Consider the following 19,746-nt stretch of genomic DNA (forward strand, 5'->3'; position numbering starts at 1 on the left):
TAAAAAAAACTATGCTTCGTTTGAAACCAGAAAAGAGTTCAAATGGCAAAAGCAATCTTGAGCTAAAAGGACACATCTAAAGCCATCAAATTACCACACAGCAAACCATTCTACAAAGCTATAATAACCAAAATAGCATGATACTGGCACAAAAAAAAGAGACATAGGCCAATGAAATGAAAGAGAGAACCCGATACAAAACCATCCACATACAGCCAACTGATCATGACGAAACAGACAACAATATACACTAGGGAAAAGAAGCCCCATTCAATAAATGATGCTGGGAAAATTGGATAGTCATATGCAGAAGCATGAAAACAGGATCCACATCTCTCACCACTTACAAAAATTAATTCGAGATGGATGAAATACTTAAGTGTAAGGCATTAAAACCATAAGAACTCTAGAAGAAAAAGTTTAAAAACTCTTCTAGATACTGGCCTAAGCAACGAATTTATGAAAAAATCCCATGGCAATCACAGCACAACAAAACTAAATAAATGGCCCTTGATTATATTTTAAAAAGCTTCTGCACAGCTAAGAAAATAATAACAGAGCAAAGACACAACCAAGAGAATGGGAGAAAATATTCACAAGCTATACATCCAATAAAGGGTTATAACCAGGATATACAATGAACCCAAGCCAGTTAACAAAAAACAAAAACAACAACAACAAATTAAAAAGTGGACAATAAACATGAACCCAAGTTTCTCAAGGGCATGTAAACAAATACCCCACAAACATTTGAAAAATGCTCAGCATAACTGATCATTAGGGAAATGTAAATCAAAACTACAACATATCACCTTATCCCAGTTAGAACCGCTATTATTAACAAGTCAAAAAATATAGATGCTGTCATGGATTCAGAGAAAAAGGAATGCTTATACACTGCTGGTAGGACTGCAAACTAGTACAACTTTTGTGGATAACAGTATGGAAATTCTCCTGAAAACTAAAAGTAGACCTACCATTTGATCCAGCAATCCCTCTACTGGATACTACCCAAAGGAAAAGAAGCTACTTTATCAAAAAGATACCTGCATGCAAATGTTTATTGTAGTACAATTCACAATCACAAAGATGTAGAATCGACCCAAGTGCCCATCAATTTCATGAGTGGATTAACAAAAGGTCCTACATGTATACTATGGAATACTACAACAGCCATGAAGGATGAATGAAGGCCTTTTGCAACAACTTAAATGCAACTGCAGACCATTATCCTAAGAGAAGTATCTAAAGAATGGAAAAACTGTACTCATGTACTCACTAATAAAGCGGAACTAACTGATGAGCACACATGTGCACAGGGGGGAGCAAAACTCATTAGAAATCAAGTAGGTGGAAGGGGCAAAAACCTACCTAACAGGTACAACAACACTATCTGGGTGATGGGCACACTTATACCCTGACTTGAGCATAACAAAATTGATACATGTAAGCAAAAACTTTTGTACACCTGTAATATGTTGCAATTTTTAAAAAATCTCATTGTATCTCCTAAATACATAGTATATACATTAGTTGTCAATTAAAGAATAAGATTGGGGGGAAAGTATAAAGGGATACATGTATGACCTTTATATAAAAAACTAAGTCACAAAGATCATAAATCAGAAAAAACAATGAAGATGACTATATAAAAATGAAAAATCTAAATGTTCATTATCAATATTACTTTCTTAATATACAAACCATATTCTTTTCTGACTTATACAAAAATATAATGAAAAATAGGCAGCTTATATAGAAAATAATGAGCAAACATTAGCAAATAAATTTATAAAGGAATATAATTTTTTACATAGGAAAGAAATTATTTTTATTCTCACAAGGAGATTAAAGCAGAAAGAAAACTTAAATAAGAGGAACTTAAGAATGTAAAGATTCAAGCAAAGAAAGTAATAAGCAGGGCCAGCAAACAGAATTTTAGTTAAAAGAATGAAATATTTCTGAGGAAAAATTTCTCTCATCTCACAAGGGAAAAAAAAAAATAGATGAAAATCACTCAAGAAACAACCACATAATGTCCCTAAATAACATAAAAATGGAAAACTGGGGCAATAATGGAAATAGCACACATTTAAAGAATATAGAAGAAAATAAAATAAATATGACTTATAACTTCAAAGGGGTATTTTAAATACAAATATAAATTAAATACACCAATATCTTTATTTGATAAACAGTAGAAGAAAAATAGCATAGTCTTATCAGGAGAGGAAGTGTGAGATAATAAAATTGATCAATAAATAAGGTTTGCTTACTTTATTTTTCATTTTCCACAAAAATTCTCAACTACAAGTTACAGAAAAATAAGAGACAGCTAACAAAAACTGTTTAAGTCTTAAGGCCCCAATACATCAGGAAAATTGAGGTCACCTCAGGGTTCTTTACTTTAAAACAACTATTAAAAATACTAGATTTCAAAGTTAAATACTACATAGAGATTTGCATGAAATACATACAAATACACAAGCTATGTACATGTATATACTCACTTTTTAAAACAAGAATTTAGCCAAATATTAAGTTTAGAATTCGTATATATGCCAAAAAAAATAGCAAAACTATTAAAACACAATTTTTTTTTAAATTTTTTTATTGTTGGGGATCCATTGAGGGTACAAGAAACCAGGTTACACTGATTCCATTTGTTAGATTAAAACATAATTCTAAGAGTTGTGCAAGTAAACAACTATAAAATCAACACAGTTTCTATTCAGAGGATGCCTTCCTCCATTAACCTAACCTTAATCTGCTTCTTCCTTTGTTCTAGATCCCATTTTACTAAATTGGTACTTTTTTAACATTTTGCATGTCTTGTAATAATCAGCTAATAGGCCGGGTGTGGTGGCTCATGCCTGTAGTACCAGCGCCATGGGAGGCGGAGACAGGTGGATTTTCTGAGCTCAGAGGTTCAAGACCAGTATGAGCAGGAGTGAGCCAGAATGAAACCTCGTCTCTACCCAAAAAAAAAAAGCCAGGCATTGTGGCTACCTGGGAGGCAAAAGGAAGAAAATCGCTAAAGGAAGAACAGCAAAAAAAAAGAAAATAAGAAAAAAAAAAACAACTAAGAAGAGTGAAAGCCAGCTGAAATTGAAAGCAAAAAAAAAAAAAAAAAAATCAGCTAATAATATTTTCTATTTTGGTCATCATAACTAGCTAGCAAGTTCCCTGGTCAATCAGACTGTAGCACAAATGCGACTATTAATGAAAAGCAATGACATATTTTACCTCCATGTTCCTCAAAACATTCCCATCCATACCCTCTTCCTTCTACCCTCAACAATACCCATGTTACATTCCCTTTACACACATACATAAACAGGCATACACACACACACCAAGACACACTTGTGCTTCTGACATTTTTCTTTTTTCTACTACGATGGAATGCAATGGAACTCCTCATGAGTTTTGGATTCTCAATTCTTGCAGGTCACTAGTTCACTATAAACAAGCATTTCATTACTACCTCCAAGAAAAAGCAACAGCATTTTAGATTTTAAAAACTGAGCAGGTTCTAGAAGAAATTATTGAGAGAGTGTCTCTGGACATTGGTCTGGGTAAAGATATCTTGACTAACGCCTCAAAAGCATAGGTAACCAAAACAAATATTGACAAACTGGATTACATCAAGCTAAAAAGAGTCTGTATAGCAAAGAAACAATCAACAAAGTGAAAACACAATCTATAGAAAAAGAGAATATATTTACAAACTATTCATCCAGTAAGAGGTTAATAATGAAAAGACATATAAAACTCAAAAACAAAAAAAGCAAATAACTGGATTTTTAAATGGGCAAAAGATCTGAATTAATATTTTTCAAAAGAAGACATAAAAATGAATGGCCAATATACAGAAATATTAAAAAGAATCCAACACTACTCATCATCAGGGAAATACAAATGAAAGCCACAATGAGATTATCACCTCATCCCAGTTAAAATGGCTATTATGAAAAAGATAGAAAACAACAAATGCTGGCAATGACGTGTAGAAAGAGGAATCCTCATATGCTGTGATAGAACTGTAAAGCAGAACAGCCACTAAGGAAAGTAGTATGGACGTTCCTCAAAAACCTAAAATAGAACTATCATATGATCTAGCAATCCCCTGCTGGGTATATGTCCAAAAGAAATAAAATCAGTGTATCAAACAGTTATCTGCATACTGCATACCCATGTTTACTGCAGTACTATTCATAACAGCCACGATATGGAATCAATCTAAGTGTCTATCAATGAACGAATGGATAAAGAAAATGTGGAATGTGTGGATGTCTCTCTCTACTCTCTATACACACACAATGAAATATTATAAAGCTATGAAAAAATGAAATCCTGTCATTGGCAGCAACATAGATGGACTAAAGGACATTACATTAAGTGAAATAACCTAGGCACAGAAAGATAAATATCACATTTGCTCACTCATATGCTGGAGCTAAAAAAAAAAAAATTTCATGAAGGTAGTGGACAGAATGGTGATTATCAGAGTCTGGCAAGGGTAGTGGGGAGATGGACATAAAAAGGTTTGGTAATAATAATGTTTTGGCACAGTAACTGAGATAACGCCGGAAAGGCTACATTAACCACTGTGATAAAAATGTGTCAAATGGTTTATGAAGTGAGTGTATGATGCCCCATAATCATATCATTGTATACAGTTATGATTTAATAAAAAAAAAAAAAAAAGGTTTGGTAATAAGTACGAAAATACAGTTAGAAATAATAAGATCTAGTGTTTAGTAACACAGTAAGACAACTATAGCTAATAACAATTTATTTTATATTTCAAATAGCTAATTACAGAAGAAGATTTGTAATGTTCTCAACACAAAGAAATAATGAATGTTAGAGGTGATCATTACACATTGGAGGCCTATATCAAAATATCATATGTACCCCATAAATATGTAAAATTATTATGTACCCACAAAAATTAGTAATAAATTTTTTTTAAGTTGAGCAGTTTCAAAGCAGAGAGAATCCATGTTACAAAACTTGGTCTAGATTCAATAGTCATACACATGAAATCCTTACCTTTTGGTCCAATCTTTGCAAGAATAGAATGAATCTGTACCATTAACTCCTCATGCGGGGGAGATTCTTTGCTGACATTCACAAGCAACTGTAACAATATTTGTGAACCTCCTTTGGAAACTAAGACATTCGCTCTCCGACCTCCACCTAAAAATTTAAAAAATAAATAAATTTTTCAATAGCAAATCCTCCAATTTCCATATTAAGTATTCTAACTTGTTAGCATATAAGAAATGGTTAAAAATGAAGACTTCTAAAATCAAACAAATACCATCAAAATCATATTTTTAACCTAATTTATTTAGTTAGAAAAAAATACAAAGAATAAACACAAGTGATACCAAAATTCTAGATTCAAAACTCTGAAACACATGACTACGAGGGTAATATGAGATATTTCAAGATACCAAAAATAAAGGAACAACAAAAGAGTAAAACATTTTAGTTTTTAAATTCCAATACTCAGATTATAGTCTCTATATCAGCATTAGAAAATTCTGAATAAAGTGCACACAACACAATGTTGACCAGTATATACAAACAGAAATTAGACCAAAGGAAACAAAAACTTACCACTTGATACCAGCTCAACAAGAATGCTTAAGACATTGAGTGCAGTTTGAAGATCTTTTGTGTTCTGAAATAAATAATTTGCTTCATTAAAACATGATAAATTTGTGACTCTCAAACTTTTTGTACCTGCTGGGATCTATCAACTATTTGACAAATGACCTTTCCAATGTCTCTAGGAACAAATGTATTAGGTTTCCACTATTTTTTTTTTATCATTTCAGTCTCTGATTCTTGCCTTTAAGAATTTTTACAAATCGGCGGCACCTGTGGCTCAAGGAGTAGGGCGCCGGCCCCATATGCCAGAGGTGGTGGGTTCAAACCCAGGCCCTGGCCAAAAACTGCAAAAAAAAAAAAGAATTTTTACAAATCATTTTAAATTATTTACTTAATATCAACATTATAAGAATTAATCTATTATCTGAATTCCCCATTTTATACCAAAAAGATAATAAATCAATCAAAATGTAAATGGCACTACAACGGATATATGGTGACTACTCAACCACCTAGCTCCCCTCTCAGAAGCTGTATTTCCTGCCAAAGATAATATGAAATCCATGTAAATATTCATGTATATATAGATTTACTTCTCTGTAAGGATAAAATAAATCCATGTGAACATACATATCTATACTGATATATTTGTCCAAATGGTATTGTATTTTGATATTTTATATACCAATAAATAAAGAGCTTCTTTATTCTTTTTAAGGGACAAGGGACATATTCATTGTTTATGTAACCAGTCACCTACCCAGAAGATGTTTAGGTTGCTTTTAATATTTTCCGATTTAAAATTGCAACAAATAACTAAATATATTTATATGAAGTATGTGAGATCAATTCCTGGAATTTGGGGTCAAAGAATATGGGCATTTGTTTTGATAAATATTACCAAGTTGCTCTCCATTGAATAATGGTTACTCCCATCACCATTGTAGAAGAGTTGAATTTGTCAATCTTTTCTTTTATAGCTCCAGTTTTTTCATACTTAGAAAAGCCTTCTTTGTTCTTAGATTACTTTAAAATTTCTCCATTTGCTTCCTCTAGGATTGTCATTTTATTTTCCATGCTTAAATCTTTGTTTGATATAGAATTTATTTTGGTGTCGGATACAGGAAGTAAGGATTCAATGCTATATTTTTCAAGATAGGTACCAATAACTCATCTCTATTCCTCACAGATCTGAAATGCTATAACTATGTTAAACAGTACTAAATTCTCCAAGCACTTAAATTTATTCAGTTACACTGATTTCTATTTTCTATTCATATATAATTTGTAAACTACTTTAATTACTGAAGTTTTATAATATTCTTTGATATTTGGTAAGAACAGTCATTTCTTATATCTCTTCTTTTTCAGAAATGTGCTTTCTCTTTTTGCTTATTTTTTTCCCAATTTGGACGTTAGAAACAAAACTGCTAGTAATTTTTATTGAAACTGCTCTAAGTGACAGGTCAATTTATGGAGAAATGATATCATTATGATGCTGAGACATTTTATCAAAGAACATGAACTCATTCCTTGTTCTTAAAATTGTACTGAATAAAATACAGAATCCTGATTCTGACTATATCCTGATGGCCTACCCAAAACCCATAGAAATTCAATTATCATCAATATAATGGAGTAATAAAAATCACAAGTGTTTATCAGCTAACACAAGACAATAGATGATAATTTTCAGCACTGATCATTTATTTTAAGCTCAAGATTTATTTCCAACTAATACTTTATTTCCCATTACCAATTAGAATGGCATATTAGGATTAAAATTTATGTTTATCATTATAATCATAGGGAAATATACTTAAATATTCACCTAATACATACTAGAATATTTATATAACCATCCCAAATAATAAAAACAAAAAAAAAAACTTTCATTCATTGGCTTTACTTCTAAGATAATAAGATGGTACAAAAGTAATTGTGTTTTTCAGCCATGGATTTTAAAATTATTATAACTAGGCTTAAACACATTCCTATTTTTCAAAATAGGAACCAATACAATCAACATATTGTTGCCAATAAAAGTTTGTTTCCTCCTATAGAGTGAAAATCCATGCTTTGGGATTCAAGGAACTCTTGGAAAGCATTTTCTGCATCCTGCTGGTTGTGGAAGCATTCTCCCTGCAAAAAGTTGTCAAGATGTTGAAGAAGTGGTATTTGGTTGGCAAGAGGTCGGGTGAACATGACAGATGAGGCAAAGCTTTGCAGTTGAATTTTGTACCACTTCTGAAGCACTGGCTGTGTGATAAGCAGTGGCTGTTGTCATGGAAAAGAATTGGGCCCTTTCTGTTAACCAATGCCCAGTCGCAGGCATTGCAGTTTTCAGTGCATCTCATTGATTTGCTGAACATACTTCTGACATGTGATGGTTTCACCAGGATTCAGATGCTGCAGTGGATCAGACTAGCAGCAGACCACCAGTCACCATGACCTTTTTTTTTTTGGTGCAAGTTGGCTTTGGAAAGTGCTTTGGAGGTTCCTGTCAGTCGAACCCCTAAGCTGGTCACTGCCAGTTGTCATGTGAAATCCACTTTTGGTAGCATGTTACATGAAATGAAATGATTCATTATTGTTGCATAGAAAAAAGAAGACAACTGAAAATGATGATTGCTCTGATTTTTGGTCAGCTCATGAGGCACTCACTTACCAACCTTTTCCACTTTTCTAATTTGCTTCAAATGCTAAACAACCATAGAACATTAACATTGCATTCTTTTTTTTTTTTTTTTTTTGAGACAGAGTCTCGCTATGTCGCCCTGGGGTAGAGTCCTGTGGCCTCACAGGTCACTGCAACCTCAATCTCTCGGGCTTAAGCGATTCTCTTGCCTCAGCCTCCCAAGTAGCTGGGACTACAGGCACCTGCCACAATGCTCAGCTATTTTTTTGTTGTTGTGGTTATGGTTGTCATTGTTGTTTAGCTGGCCTGGGCCAAGTTCGAACCAGCCAGCCTTGGTGTTATGTCGCTGGTGCCCTATCCACTGAGCTATGGGCACCGCCAACATTGTATTCTTTGGCAACTTCTCCTGTAGTTGTTAGAGGATCAGCTTTGATAATTGCTCTCAATTGGTCATTGTCAACTTCCAATGGCCGGCCTCTGAGCTCTTTATCATCAAGACTCTTGATGCAGGGTGGTGCCTCTGGCTCAAAGGAGTAGGGCACCAGCCCCATATGCCAAAGGTGGTGGGTTCAAACCCAGCCCTGGCCAAAAAACAGCAAAAATTAAAAAAAAAAGGAAGACTCTTGATGCAAATCTCTTTTGCAAAACTTCTTGAACTATCACTGCATTGTACGCTTATTAGCAGTTCCTGGGCCAAATGCATTGTTGACATGAGTTGTCTCTGCTGCTTTACGAACCATTTTGAACTTAAATAAGAAAATTGCTTTGTATTTTGTCTAACATCATTTCCATGTTTACATTTCCAAAGTAAACAGAAAATAAATGCAAGTAATAAGTCACTACCAAAAAAACATAAGGCAAAAAACAACCATTAAAATGATGTATTAACATAACCACATTGACCTAAGAATGTCCTCCAGTATCAAATAGTAAATTTCAACAATGCAAAAAAACCACAACTACTTTTGTACCAACCTGATAAAACTTACATTTCATATACATACAGGTTTTTTTCTTTTCATTACTGCTTGGTATTAGCAGTTACATAATTAAAGACTGTTAGTACCTCTAATGTTGATAGCAGAACTTCCACTCCTGTAGAACCTTTGGCTGTCATTTCTCTCCTTATTTTTTCTGAAAAGAAGAAAAATTTTTTTCTAAAACAGGAATCCAAACAAAGTATATATAGTTTTGTTACATACAGCTAATATAGAATCAGTAAGTCTCCATTGGTGCAGTAAACATTCTGAATTGGTTCCTGGATGTTCCTCCCTCTGATGTTCCTAATTCCACTCTGTGGGAATTTCTGGATTACAGTTAACAAGGCCTTCCTTGCACTTAATCACAACTGCTATCATGACCTAGTAACTCTCTAGCAGTCCATCTAAAATCTTAAAACCAATAATTTATAGGGTGTCCCAAAGGTCACCCATAAAGTCTCCATACATAAGGAAAATAAGAAATTGTAGGTAAACATACTTTTTTTTTTTAATTGTTGGGGATTCATTGAGGATACAAAGAACCAGGTTGCACTGATTGCATTTGTTAGGTAAAAGTCCCTCTTATAATTGTGTCCCATCCCCAAGAGGTGTGTCATACCCCATGACCCCCCCAGACCCCCTCCTTCCTTCCCTCTTCCTGTACCCCTCTTCCCCCAGCCTTCACCATGTTACTAGGTTATCAATTGTTGTCATATCAGAATTGAGTACATAGGATTCTGGCTTCTCCATTCTTGTGATGCTTTACTAAGAATAATGTGTTCCACTTCCATCCAGTTTAATACAAAATATGTAAAGTCTCCAACTTTTTTAATGGCTTAATAGTATTCCATGGTATACATATACCACAGCTTGTTAATTCATTTATTTAGAAAATATTCATTATAACTTTTTATAAAATGTTCTCTACATGTTGGCCACCTCTTTGTTCCAGTAGTAGTAGCAAGTTGAGAGAATGATCAAGAACCAATATATTTTTTTAAATCATAATAATGCCTGAGAATTTTTAACAACTGAAGAAAAATGTATTCTCGCTGAAAATGAGAAGAAAACAAGGTAATAAAAGTAAATTACAAAATTTTACAAAATATTTACAAAGCATTATGTGTTGACCACTTCTTTACAAAATTTTGAAATGAACAGTTTGTAAATAAAGGTACACTTAGCTACAATTTCTCATTTCCCCTACATATGGCGACTTTATAGGTGACCTTGGGACACCCTGTAAAACAAGTGCCAGAACTGGGGTCAAGATAGGAGGTCTTAACAGCAAGCTTCTTTCTTCAGCTTTATGAGTAGAACTAGAAAACAGGTAATCAAAACAGGTGAAAAAAAAAAGCCTAGTACCATTTTCAAATGTTTTTATTGTATTAATACTATTCTAAAATTCTGAATAACACAAAAATAATCAAAACTAAAAAGAGCTACTTCTGAGAGAATATGGTGACCAGATCACCCAAATGATCTTTTCTCTCACTGGGGTAAAAGAAAACAGTACAAATTATTTCCATTATATTTAAAGGTTTCTAGAGCTTCTTCACAATTCTTCTCCTTTTGATTAATAAGAGAGGAAAAGTACATCCCAGACTGACATTTAGGAAAGGAAATGACATGTACTATTCCATGTACTTTTCCTACATCGTCTCACTTATGCTTCACTTGAACCCTCTGAGGAAAACAGAAACCTACTCTTTTCCTGGGTCGAAAATTTAAGAAAGAAAAAGAAGCCTGTACAAAGTCGCACTGAGTAAGTGAGACAAAGCAACCCAGGTGGTTCTGAACCCAAAGCTTACAATCTTTCCCTAAATTGAATGCACTTATGAAAGCATCACAGGAATCATTCTTTCAGCAAGATTACTGACTTGGTACCTCTCTCCAACTTTTTCAAACCTGAATACTAAGCCACAAGTTCTTTTAATATAAGACAATGTCAAGCATTTCACAGTTTAAGATTTACAGAACAAGCAACTCCGAATACCGTACATATTCCACATTAAAGTCCAAAGGACTACTAGTATCAAATTCACTACTCCATATGGAGATAGCCAAGGGAGTTTAAGAGCAGAACAATAGCACCGAGGCCCTAATGAGAGGAAATTATCAACACAGCTGAGAAAAAAAAAACCTTGGACCATGCCTTTAGATTTAATATCATATTTATGCCCAAACCAAACTCTATTCAACATCATAAGCCTGACACCCATTTGAGAATTAAGTTTCCCCAAATTAGGAGTTATTAAAGAAAAGGAAAAATGTACTATGGAAAGTTTATAGTACAATGCCATTTATGACAAGTCTTAACTACCTACAAAATAAATATGCTGGAAATTATGTCATATTTATCTTCAAACAACATCATGCTACCATGCATCATCTCAGATCATTAATGGATTTTGTTAAACTTACAGAAACCTTGTATCTTTCAAAATAGAAACACCTATAAGTGACATTAAGATCTAAAACACTGTTCAACTTTATTCCCTGCTGCTACACTACTACTTTTAAAAGAACTATTTTTATCTATTAAAAAAAAGAAAAACATAATGATAATAAAATTAAATTTCTTCTTTTTAAAATGATTAATCTGAAAATGCATCCTATCCTTCTTTCTCCAACCCAGCTGGACATGGTGGCTCACACTTGTAGTCCTAGCTCTCTGGGAGGCTGAGACAGGCAGATTGCCTGAGTTCAGGAGTTCGAGACCAGCCTGAATAAGAGCAACATCCCATCTCTAAAAATAGCGAGGCATTGTAGCAGGCACCTATAGTTCCAGCTACTTGGGAGGCTGAGGCAAGAGGATTACTTGAGCCCAAGAGTTCGAGGTTTCTGTGAGCTGTGATGCCACAGTACTCTACTCTGGGCAATGGAGTGAGACTCTGTCTCAAAATAAATAAATAAATAAATGACAGCAAACTATTTTTTCAAATATCCAATGCATTCTTGATGTGATATTAACACCACTGATTAATATTAAAGCCAAATCATTTTTCTATATTAATAACATGTACAATATTCAGAAGATAGAGATCCCCACTCCCAACAAGCCATTACATTTTCACCTTTGTGGAGAGGACAAACACTACTTTGAGGACAGGACAATGTAGCCACTAACATTCACCATCATTACATTTATGTCTCACAGTAAAAGAAAACTAGATTTAGATTTACTAGAAAACTAGTATCAGATTAATAGTTTTTTACTACAGATTTGCCATAATCTTTGGAGATTTCAAGGTAAAATCGCATAATTCACTCAAATACCAAGAGATCCAAAGTTTCCTAATCCCACAACAACAAAATTCTTCCCCCTTTGCTCTAATTTATTAACAGTCTCAATGGCGATTCTCAAGACCTCAAATTATTCCATCTCTAATACCTACCACAATCGTCCACTTTCAGACCAAAACTTCCTAATATTCCTATTCCTCTTTCCTTTATAAAGATTATCTAAACCTTACTGTTTCCATCATTGACACTTCTAACTCATCAACTATAACACTGTTTATCCACAACAAAGTTCCCTCCATACGTATCTTGGACTCTTAAGTGCACTCCCCAACTTTCCAACTACACCCCTTACACAGAAGTGAATCCCAAAAACATGTATTCTCTACTCCTACATCACAGTAAAAATAATTCCACGAGAAATTCTTATCCCAATTTAAGGCTTTTAATACCATAAAATTCATGAATTCCAATCTCATTTGGGAACATAAAACTGCTCCTTTCACTTAGCTCACATCCATCACCAATAGCCCATAGCTATTCCAAAATTTGTAGCAGTCCTCAATTATTTCCTCTCAATCTCTGGACTTCTCAGTACTTACATTTTTCATCATTGAATGGAATAATCAGTTCAAACAGATACCATTTTGCAAATAATGACCAAAATCTCTACGCTCACATATCGAAGTCCATGACAATCTTGCATTCCTTACGCAACTAAATAGTGGTTAGAGGGAAGAGAATGAAGATTGAAGAAATACCCTTTCTTCTATGTTCTGATTCCATCCTTTCTACCTTCTCATAAACCTGCATCTTCAATTCTACCAACACTCTTGCTGCTCCTCCTTAATCAATAATCGTTTTATTATTCCACATACTTAACAAATCTTATTTTACTTGCCTCCTCCCTATATCCCACTCTTTTCTTTCTTAGTGAAGCTCCTTAAACTATTACTCTACATTCTCTGTAATTATTTTATTTACCACTCACATTACAACATAATAACAATCTTGCTTCTAATCCTACCACAAAAACTTGGAAGTGTTTTTGAAAGTGTCATTTCTGTGGTCAATAATTTTTTAATTATCAAATCAAACAGATCTTTACTTTAACCAACCTCCTATGACACTTAATGATGTTGACTACTGCTTCTCCCCTTGACTTTTTTTAATATAGCCATTCCCAGTTCTTATACTGCTACATTCTTTCTTCAACACCTTCAATGATCCAAATGTTAGATTTTTAACAGACAAAAATTTTAAAGGCACTATTATAATTATAATAAATTACACTGAGTAAAAGCCATTCACAATGAATAAAAAAATAGAAAACCAAAGCAGAGAAAACAGAAACTACAAAAAGAAAAGAACCAATGTGTGTGTGTGTGTGTGTATATATATATATATATATACTTTTTTTATTTTTTGAGACAGAGTCCCATTTTGTCGTCCTCATTAGAATGCTATAGTGTCATAGCTCACAGCAACCTCAAACACTTGAGCTCAAGCAATTGTCCTGCCTGTCTCCCAAGTAGCTGGGACTACAGGCACCTGCCACAACACCTGGCTATTTCTTTTCCTTTTTTTTTTTTAGAGACAGGGTCTCGCTTTTGCTCAGGCTGGTCTCAAACCCCTGAGCTCAAGCAATCCACTCACCTTGGCCTCCCAGACTGCTGGGATCATAGGCATGAGCCACCACACCGGCCCAAATGTATATTTTACAATAGAAAAATATTGTATCAGAAATAAATTACTGGATAGCTTAATGGCAGAATGCATAAGAAAGAGGCAGTGAATTTGACAATAAAAATTATCCAATCTAAAAAAGAGAATTAAGACTGAAAAATGTGAGCCTCAAAAATGGCTGGAAAAAATACAAAAGGTTTTATACTTATAAAAGTATACTCCTGAAAAGAGAAAATAAAAAAGAAACAAAATTTAAACAGCAAAAAATTATCTAAATTTGGCTAAAGATAAAAATTTTTAGATTCAAAACTCTCAGGATAAAACCAAACCTAAAGCAAAATCTTGAAATAAGCCAGAGAAAAATGACACACAACATTTAGGAAAACAGAGATTCAAATGACAGTGGACTTCTCATTTGAAATTATAAAGGCAATAAAATAAAGGAATGACAATTTTAAGTTCACTTTAATGTGCTGAAAGACAAAATACTGTCAACCCAGAATTCTATTCCAGAAAAATATCCTTGAAGAATTAAGGTAAAATAAATCCACTGCCAGATAAAAGAAAAAAAAAAAAATTCTTCCACAGCAGACTTGAACTATCAGAAATGAGAAAGAAAATTCTGTAAATTTCTCTAAAGAGAAATGCCAACGTATCAAACTCACATCTTTACGAAACAATAAAGAACTTCAGAAATGGCAAATATCTATAAAAACTACCATTTTTCTTCTTAATGTCTTTAAATTGCACATAACTGAATAAAGCAAAGATTGTCTTGTAGAATTTGTAACATGTATAGATGTAATACGCATGACAATTACAGCTGAAGCAGGTAGAGATAAAGTTACGAGGTTCTAATTTACATGAGGTTATAATACTAACTATGAAAAATTAATGACATTACAATCTACAGAGAAATGATTAAAAAATGCAAAGAGGTATAACTAAAAATCTAGTAAGTAAATTAAAATGCAATTCTAAAAAATGTTCAAATAATCCAAAATCAAGTAGGACAGAAAGAAACAGGAATAAAAAACAGAAGGACAACCTATATATATCATCTTCACAAGACCCTCTTAATAGCCTTATCTAAAATATGTACAGTTACCAGGACACAAACCTCAGCTTTCTCTACACCTTCTCTCAAGAAAATGTCATTCTACTCCCATTGGCTCTTAATCCTGCTCTTCCTTTATATCATCTATACTGAGCTTTTCATTTTTTCTCCTTCTTTATAAGGTATAAGATTGTATAAGCTATAATTATAACATTGTATGGTTACATTTCTAACACAGATAGCTACAACACATACAAGAAAAACATAAAGAAGTGAGAAGGAAATGGAATCATACTGGAAGAAAAGTTCAACATTTACTCAAATTAAGCACACTGAATTACACTGTAATAAAACACATATTCTAATCACTACAGGAACCACTAAGAAGAGAATTAAGATTCTCAAAACCTAAACATAGTACTGAAAGCTCTAGCCAGAACAATCTGGCAAGTGAGAGAAATAAAGGGTATCCAAATCAAGAAAGAGGTCAAACTATAATAGTAACTTGTCACTGATGATATCTCACATCTAAGACTCCACCACCAGACTCCGGGAATTGATAAATAAATTCAACAGTCTCAAGTTACAAAATCAATGTACACAAATGAATAACATTTCTACATACCAGTAACTGTCAAGTTGAAAGTCAAATCAAATATTCAATTCCATTCACAATAATTACAAAGAAATAAAATACTTAGGAATATACTTAACCAAAGAGGTGAAAGATCTCTGCAAAGAGAACTAAAAAATACCAAGGAAAGAATGACAAAAATAGAAAAACATCAGGCTCATGGATAGGCATAATCAACATTATCAAAGCGTCCATACTCACCAAAGTGATTTACATATTCAATGCAATTCCCACCAAAATACCAATTCCCATCATATTTCAGAGATCTAGAAAAATAATTCTATCTTTTGTTTGGAACCAAAAGAGTCTGCATGGCCAAAGCAATCTTAAGCAAAAAGAATGCATCTGGAGGCATCACATTACAGACTTCAAACTGTACTGTAAAGCTGTCATAAAACAGTATCATACTGGTACAAAATAGAGACATAGACCAATAGAACAGAACAGAGAACCCAGATATAAAACTATGTCCCTACAACCAACTGATCTTTGAGAAAGTAGACAACAACATAGCCTGGGGAAAAAAAGCCCTATTAAATAAATGATGCTGGGAAAACTGAAAAGGCACGTGAGAAGAATGAAACAGGACCCCTCTCTCTTTCCACTTACAAAAATTAATTCAAGATGGATAAAAGACTTATATGTGGGCTGGGCACAGTGGCTCACACCTGCAATCTCAGCACTCTAGCAGACCAAGGCAAGTGGACTGCTTAACCTCAGGAGTTTGAGATCAGCCTGAGCAAGAGCAAGACCCCATCTCTACTAGAAACAGAAAAACTAGCTGGGCGTAGTTGTGCACATCTATAGTTCTAGCTACTTGGGAGACTAAGAGGATTGCTCAAGCCCAAGAGTTTGAAGTTGCTGTGAACTATGATGCCATGGTACTCTCTCCCCAGAGTGACAGAGTGAGGCTCTGTCTCAAAAACAAAGACTTAAATGTAAGGCATGAAACCATAAGAACTTCTAAAAGAAAATATAGAAAACACTCTTCTAGATGTCAGCCTACACAAAGAATTTATTACTAAGACCCCAAAAGCAATTGTAATATAACAACAAAACTAAATAAACAGGACTCGATTGCTTTAAAGACTTTCAGCCTAGCAAAGGAAATCAACAAACAGACAACCAAGAGAATGGAAAAATATACTCACAAACTATATACCTTATAAAGGGCTAGTATCGAGAATCTACAAAGAACTCAACAAGTCAGCAAAGAAAAAAACAACATTAAAAAGCGGAAAAAGACATGAACAGAAGTTTTTCAAAAGAAGATATACAAATAGCCAACAAACATGAAAAAATGCTCAATATCACTAATCATCAGAATTATAATCAGACATCTCCTTACCCCTGTCAGAATAGCTATTAAAAAAAATTTTTTTTTAAATAGATGCTAGTGTGGTTGCAGAGAGAAAGGTATGCTTATACCATTGTTTGTGGGACTGCAAATTATAACCTCTATGTGAAGTAAAACCAGTATGGAGATTCTTCAAAGAATTAAACACAGCCTTAACCATTCAATCCAACAATCCCATCACTGGGTATCTACCCAAAGGAAACACAGTCATTTTATCAAAAAGGCGCATGCACTCAAATGTTTATTACAACACAATTCACAATGTACAAAAAAAGTGTATCCCCTTAATATTTTGAGATTAAAAATTTTTTTAAAAAAAATCAACAGATAACACAAAAGTAGTACCATATGAGAAGAAGAATGTACAAAATATGAAACAAAAAAAATAGAAAATGGCTGATGTAAATCTAATCCACATCACTTCAGTATCATATATTAATTAGAAGCACTAAAACACTCAAATTAGGTAAAGAACAAGACCTAACAGTGTTATTTTCAAGAAACACACTTTAGAATCAAAGATACAAACAGGTTCAAAATAAAAAAAAATTTTTTTAAGTATAATATAGAAAAAGTAATCATAAGACAGCTGGAATGACTATATTATTACTATTAGACAAAATAGACTAAGTCTAGAAATGTTACTGGAGACAGAGGGATATTTCGTAATGATGAAAGAGTCAAGCAATCAGGAAGGTGAAATGACTACACACAGCTAATGACACTACCTCAAAATAAATGAACCAAAAACTGCCAAAATTAAAAACAGCAATTTAAGTTCAACAATAACACAAAGATTTCAGTACCCAATTCTTAATAACTGATAAACACATAGATAGAAAATAAACAGGGAACAGGCCAGGCGCAGTGGCTCACACCTGTAATCCTAGCACTCTGGGAGGCTGAGGCAGGTAGACTGCTTGGGCTCAGGAATTCAAGACCAGCCTGAGCAAGAGCAAGACCCTATCTTTACTAAAAATAGAAAAATTAGCAGGGTGCTGTGGTGGGTGCCTGTAGTCCCAGCTACTCAGGAGATTGAGGTAAGAGGATCACTTGAGCCAGGAGTTTGAGGTAGCTGTAGCTATGATGACCCCACAGCACTCTACTCAGGGTGACAAAAACAACACAGGGAATAGAAGATTTGAACAACACTATCCACTAGCTTGACCTAACAGACATTTACAGAACACTCCCCACAACGAGAGCAGAATATACTTTCTTTGCAAGTGCACGTGGAAGTAAAAAAACTTGCTTTTTACTTAATATTCTAAATTTAGGCCTCCATGACAATTCATGTATAGTTCCACATATGAACTGTATGTTCCACTGATCATATTTTTCTGTTTTATGGTTGGTTTTTTTTTCTTTTTTCTTTTTGAGACAGAGTCTCACTTTGTCACCCTCAATAGAGTGCTATAGCATCATAGCTCACAGCAACCTCAAACTCTTGGGCTCGTGAGATTCTCTTGCCTCAGCCTCCCTAGTCGCTGGGACTACAGGTACCTGCCACAATGCCCGGCTATTTGTTTGTTTGTTTGTTTGTTTAGCAGGCCCTAGCTGGGTTCAAATCCACCAGCCCCAGAGCATGGGGCCAGTCCCCTAACCACTGTGCCACAGCCCTCCTTGATCATATTTTTTCATTTGAAATAAAGTTTATAGTAACTCAGACCTACCTGTTCATTCATGTATCATCTGTGGCAGCTTCTGCACTACAGGGTAGAGATGAGTAGCAGTTGTGACAGAAACCATATGGCCCACAAAGCCTAAAACATGTTCGGTCTGGCTCATCATAGAAAACACTGGTTATTCTCTGCTCTCGAAAAGTGGCTCTCAATTTTGGAACCATCTGGAAAGCTTTAACTATAATAATTTAATTGGTCTAAGCTGAGCCCAGGTATGGGGATTAGGAGAGCCCCATCATCCATAATTTATTACTGAGAATAGTTGTAGAATCTGATTATAAAGCTCCAGTGTGGCTATACATTTTGTTATTTAGGTTGTTTCTTAATCTTTGATATTACAAACAACACTGCAATAAGCATCCCTAAACACTGTTTCTTGTATTAGCATTTTTATTTTAGTCCAATACATATCTGAAAATGCATATCCTGGATCAAATGCCAAGTGCACTTTACATTTTAATACACGATGCCAGATTATTTTCTCCAGAGTTTGTAATAATTGTTATATCACAAACAGCATAGGAGTGTATTCCCTAAACCTTTAATAGCACTAGACATTGTTATTCTAATTTTTGCCCTCTGACTAGTCAAAGAGCAGTTACTAAATTTTAAGGAAGTAAAGAAATTCTGTATGTTTACTGGCTGTGTGCATTTGTTCTTCTTTGAAGTATGCATTCCTAATCTTTCACTGTCAAAAGGATAGCTAATTATGGGACAATCTTTCGTTACTAACTTACACTATATTGGCTGGCTAATCCTATGTACTACAGAGTCACTGTATTACACTCTCCCAGAAGACAGTACTTAGGAATTGGTTTCCGCAGGGCAGAACATGGGGCAGTGT

The 19,746-nt window shown here is 34.1% G+C and overlaps 1 protein-coding gene across 6 annotated transcripts in view; it reads right to left on the reverse strand.

The window, feature by feature from the left end:
* Positions 1-19,746, reverse strand: part of AGTPBP1 (ATP/GTP binding carboxypeptidase 1) — a 208,423-nt gene that overhangs the window by 147,142 nt on the left and 41,535 nt on the right. For all 6 annotated transcript variants that reach the window (XM_053576852.1, XM_053576834.1, XM_053576841.1 and 3 more), the window contains exons 4-6: positions 9,330-9,397; positions 5,632-5,695; positions 5,059-5,205 (exon numbers count right to left, since the gene is read on the reverse strand). In XM_053576852.1, coding sequence (XP_053432827.1) covers positions 5,059-5,205; positions 5,632-5,695; positions 9,330-9,397 — 279 coding nt within the window. The remainder of the gene's footprint in view (positions 1-5,058; positions 5,206-5,631; positions 5,696-9,329; positions 9,398-19,746) is intronic.

This window comes from Nycticebus coucang, chromosome 2, assembly GCF_027406575.1.
Source record: "Nycticebus coucang isolate mNycCou1 chromosome 2, mNycCou1.pri, whole genome shotgun sequence".
NCBI classification, from domain to species: domain Eukaryota; kingdom Metazoa; phylum Chordata; class Mammalia; order Primates; family Lorisidae; genus Nycticebus; species Nycticebus coucang.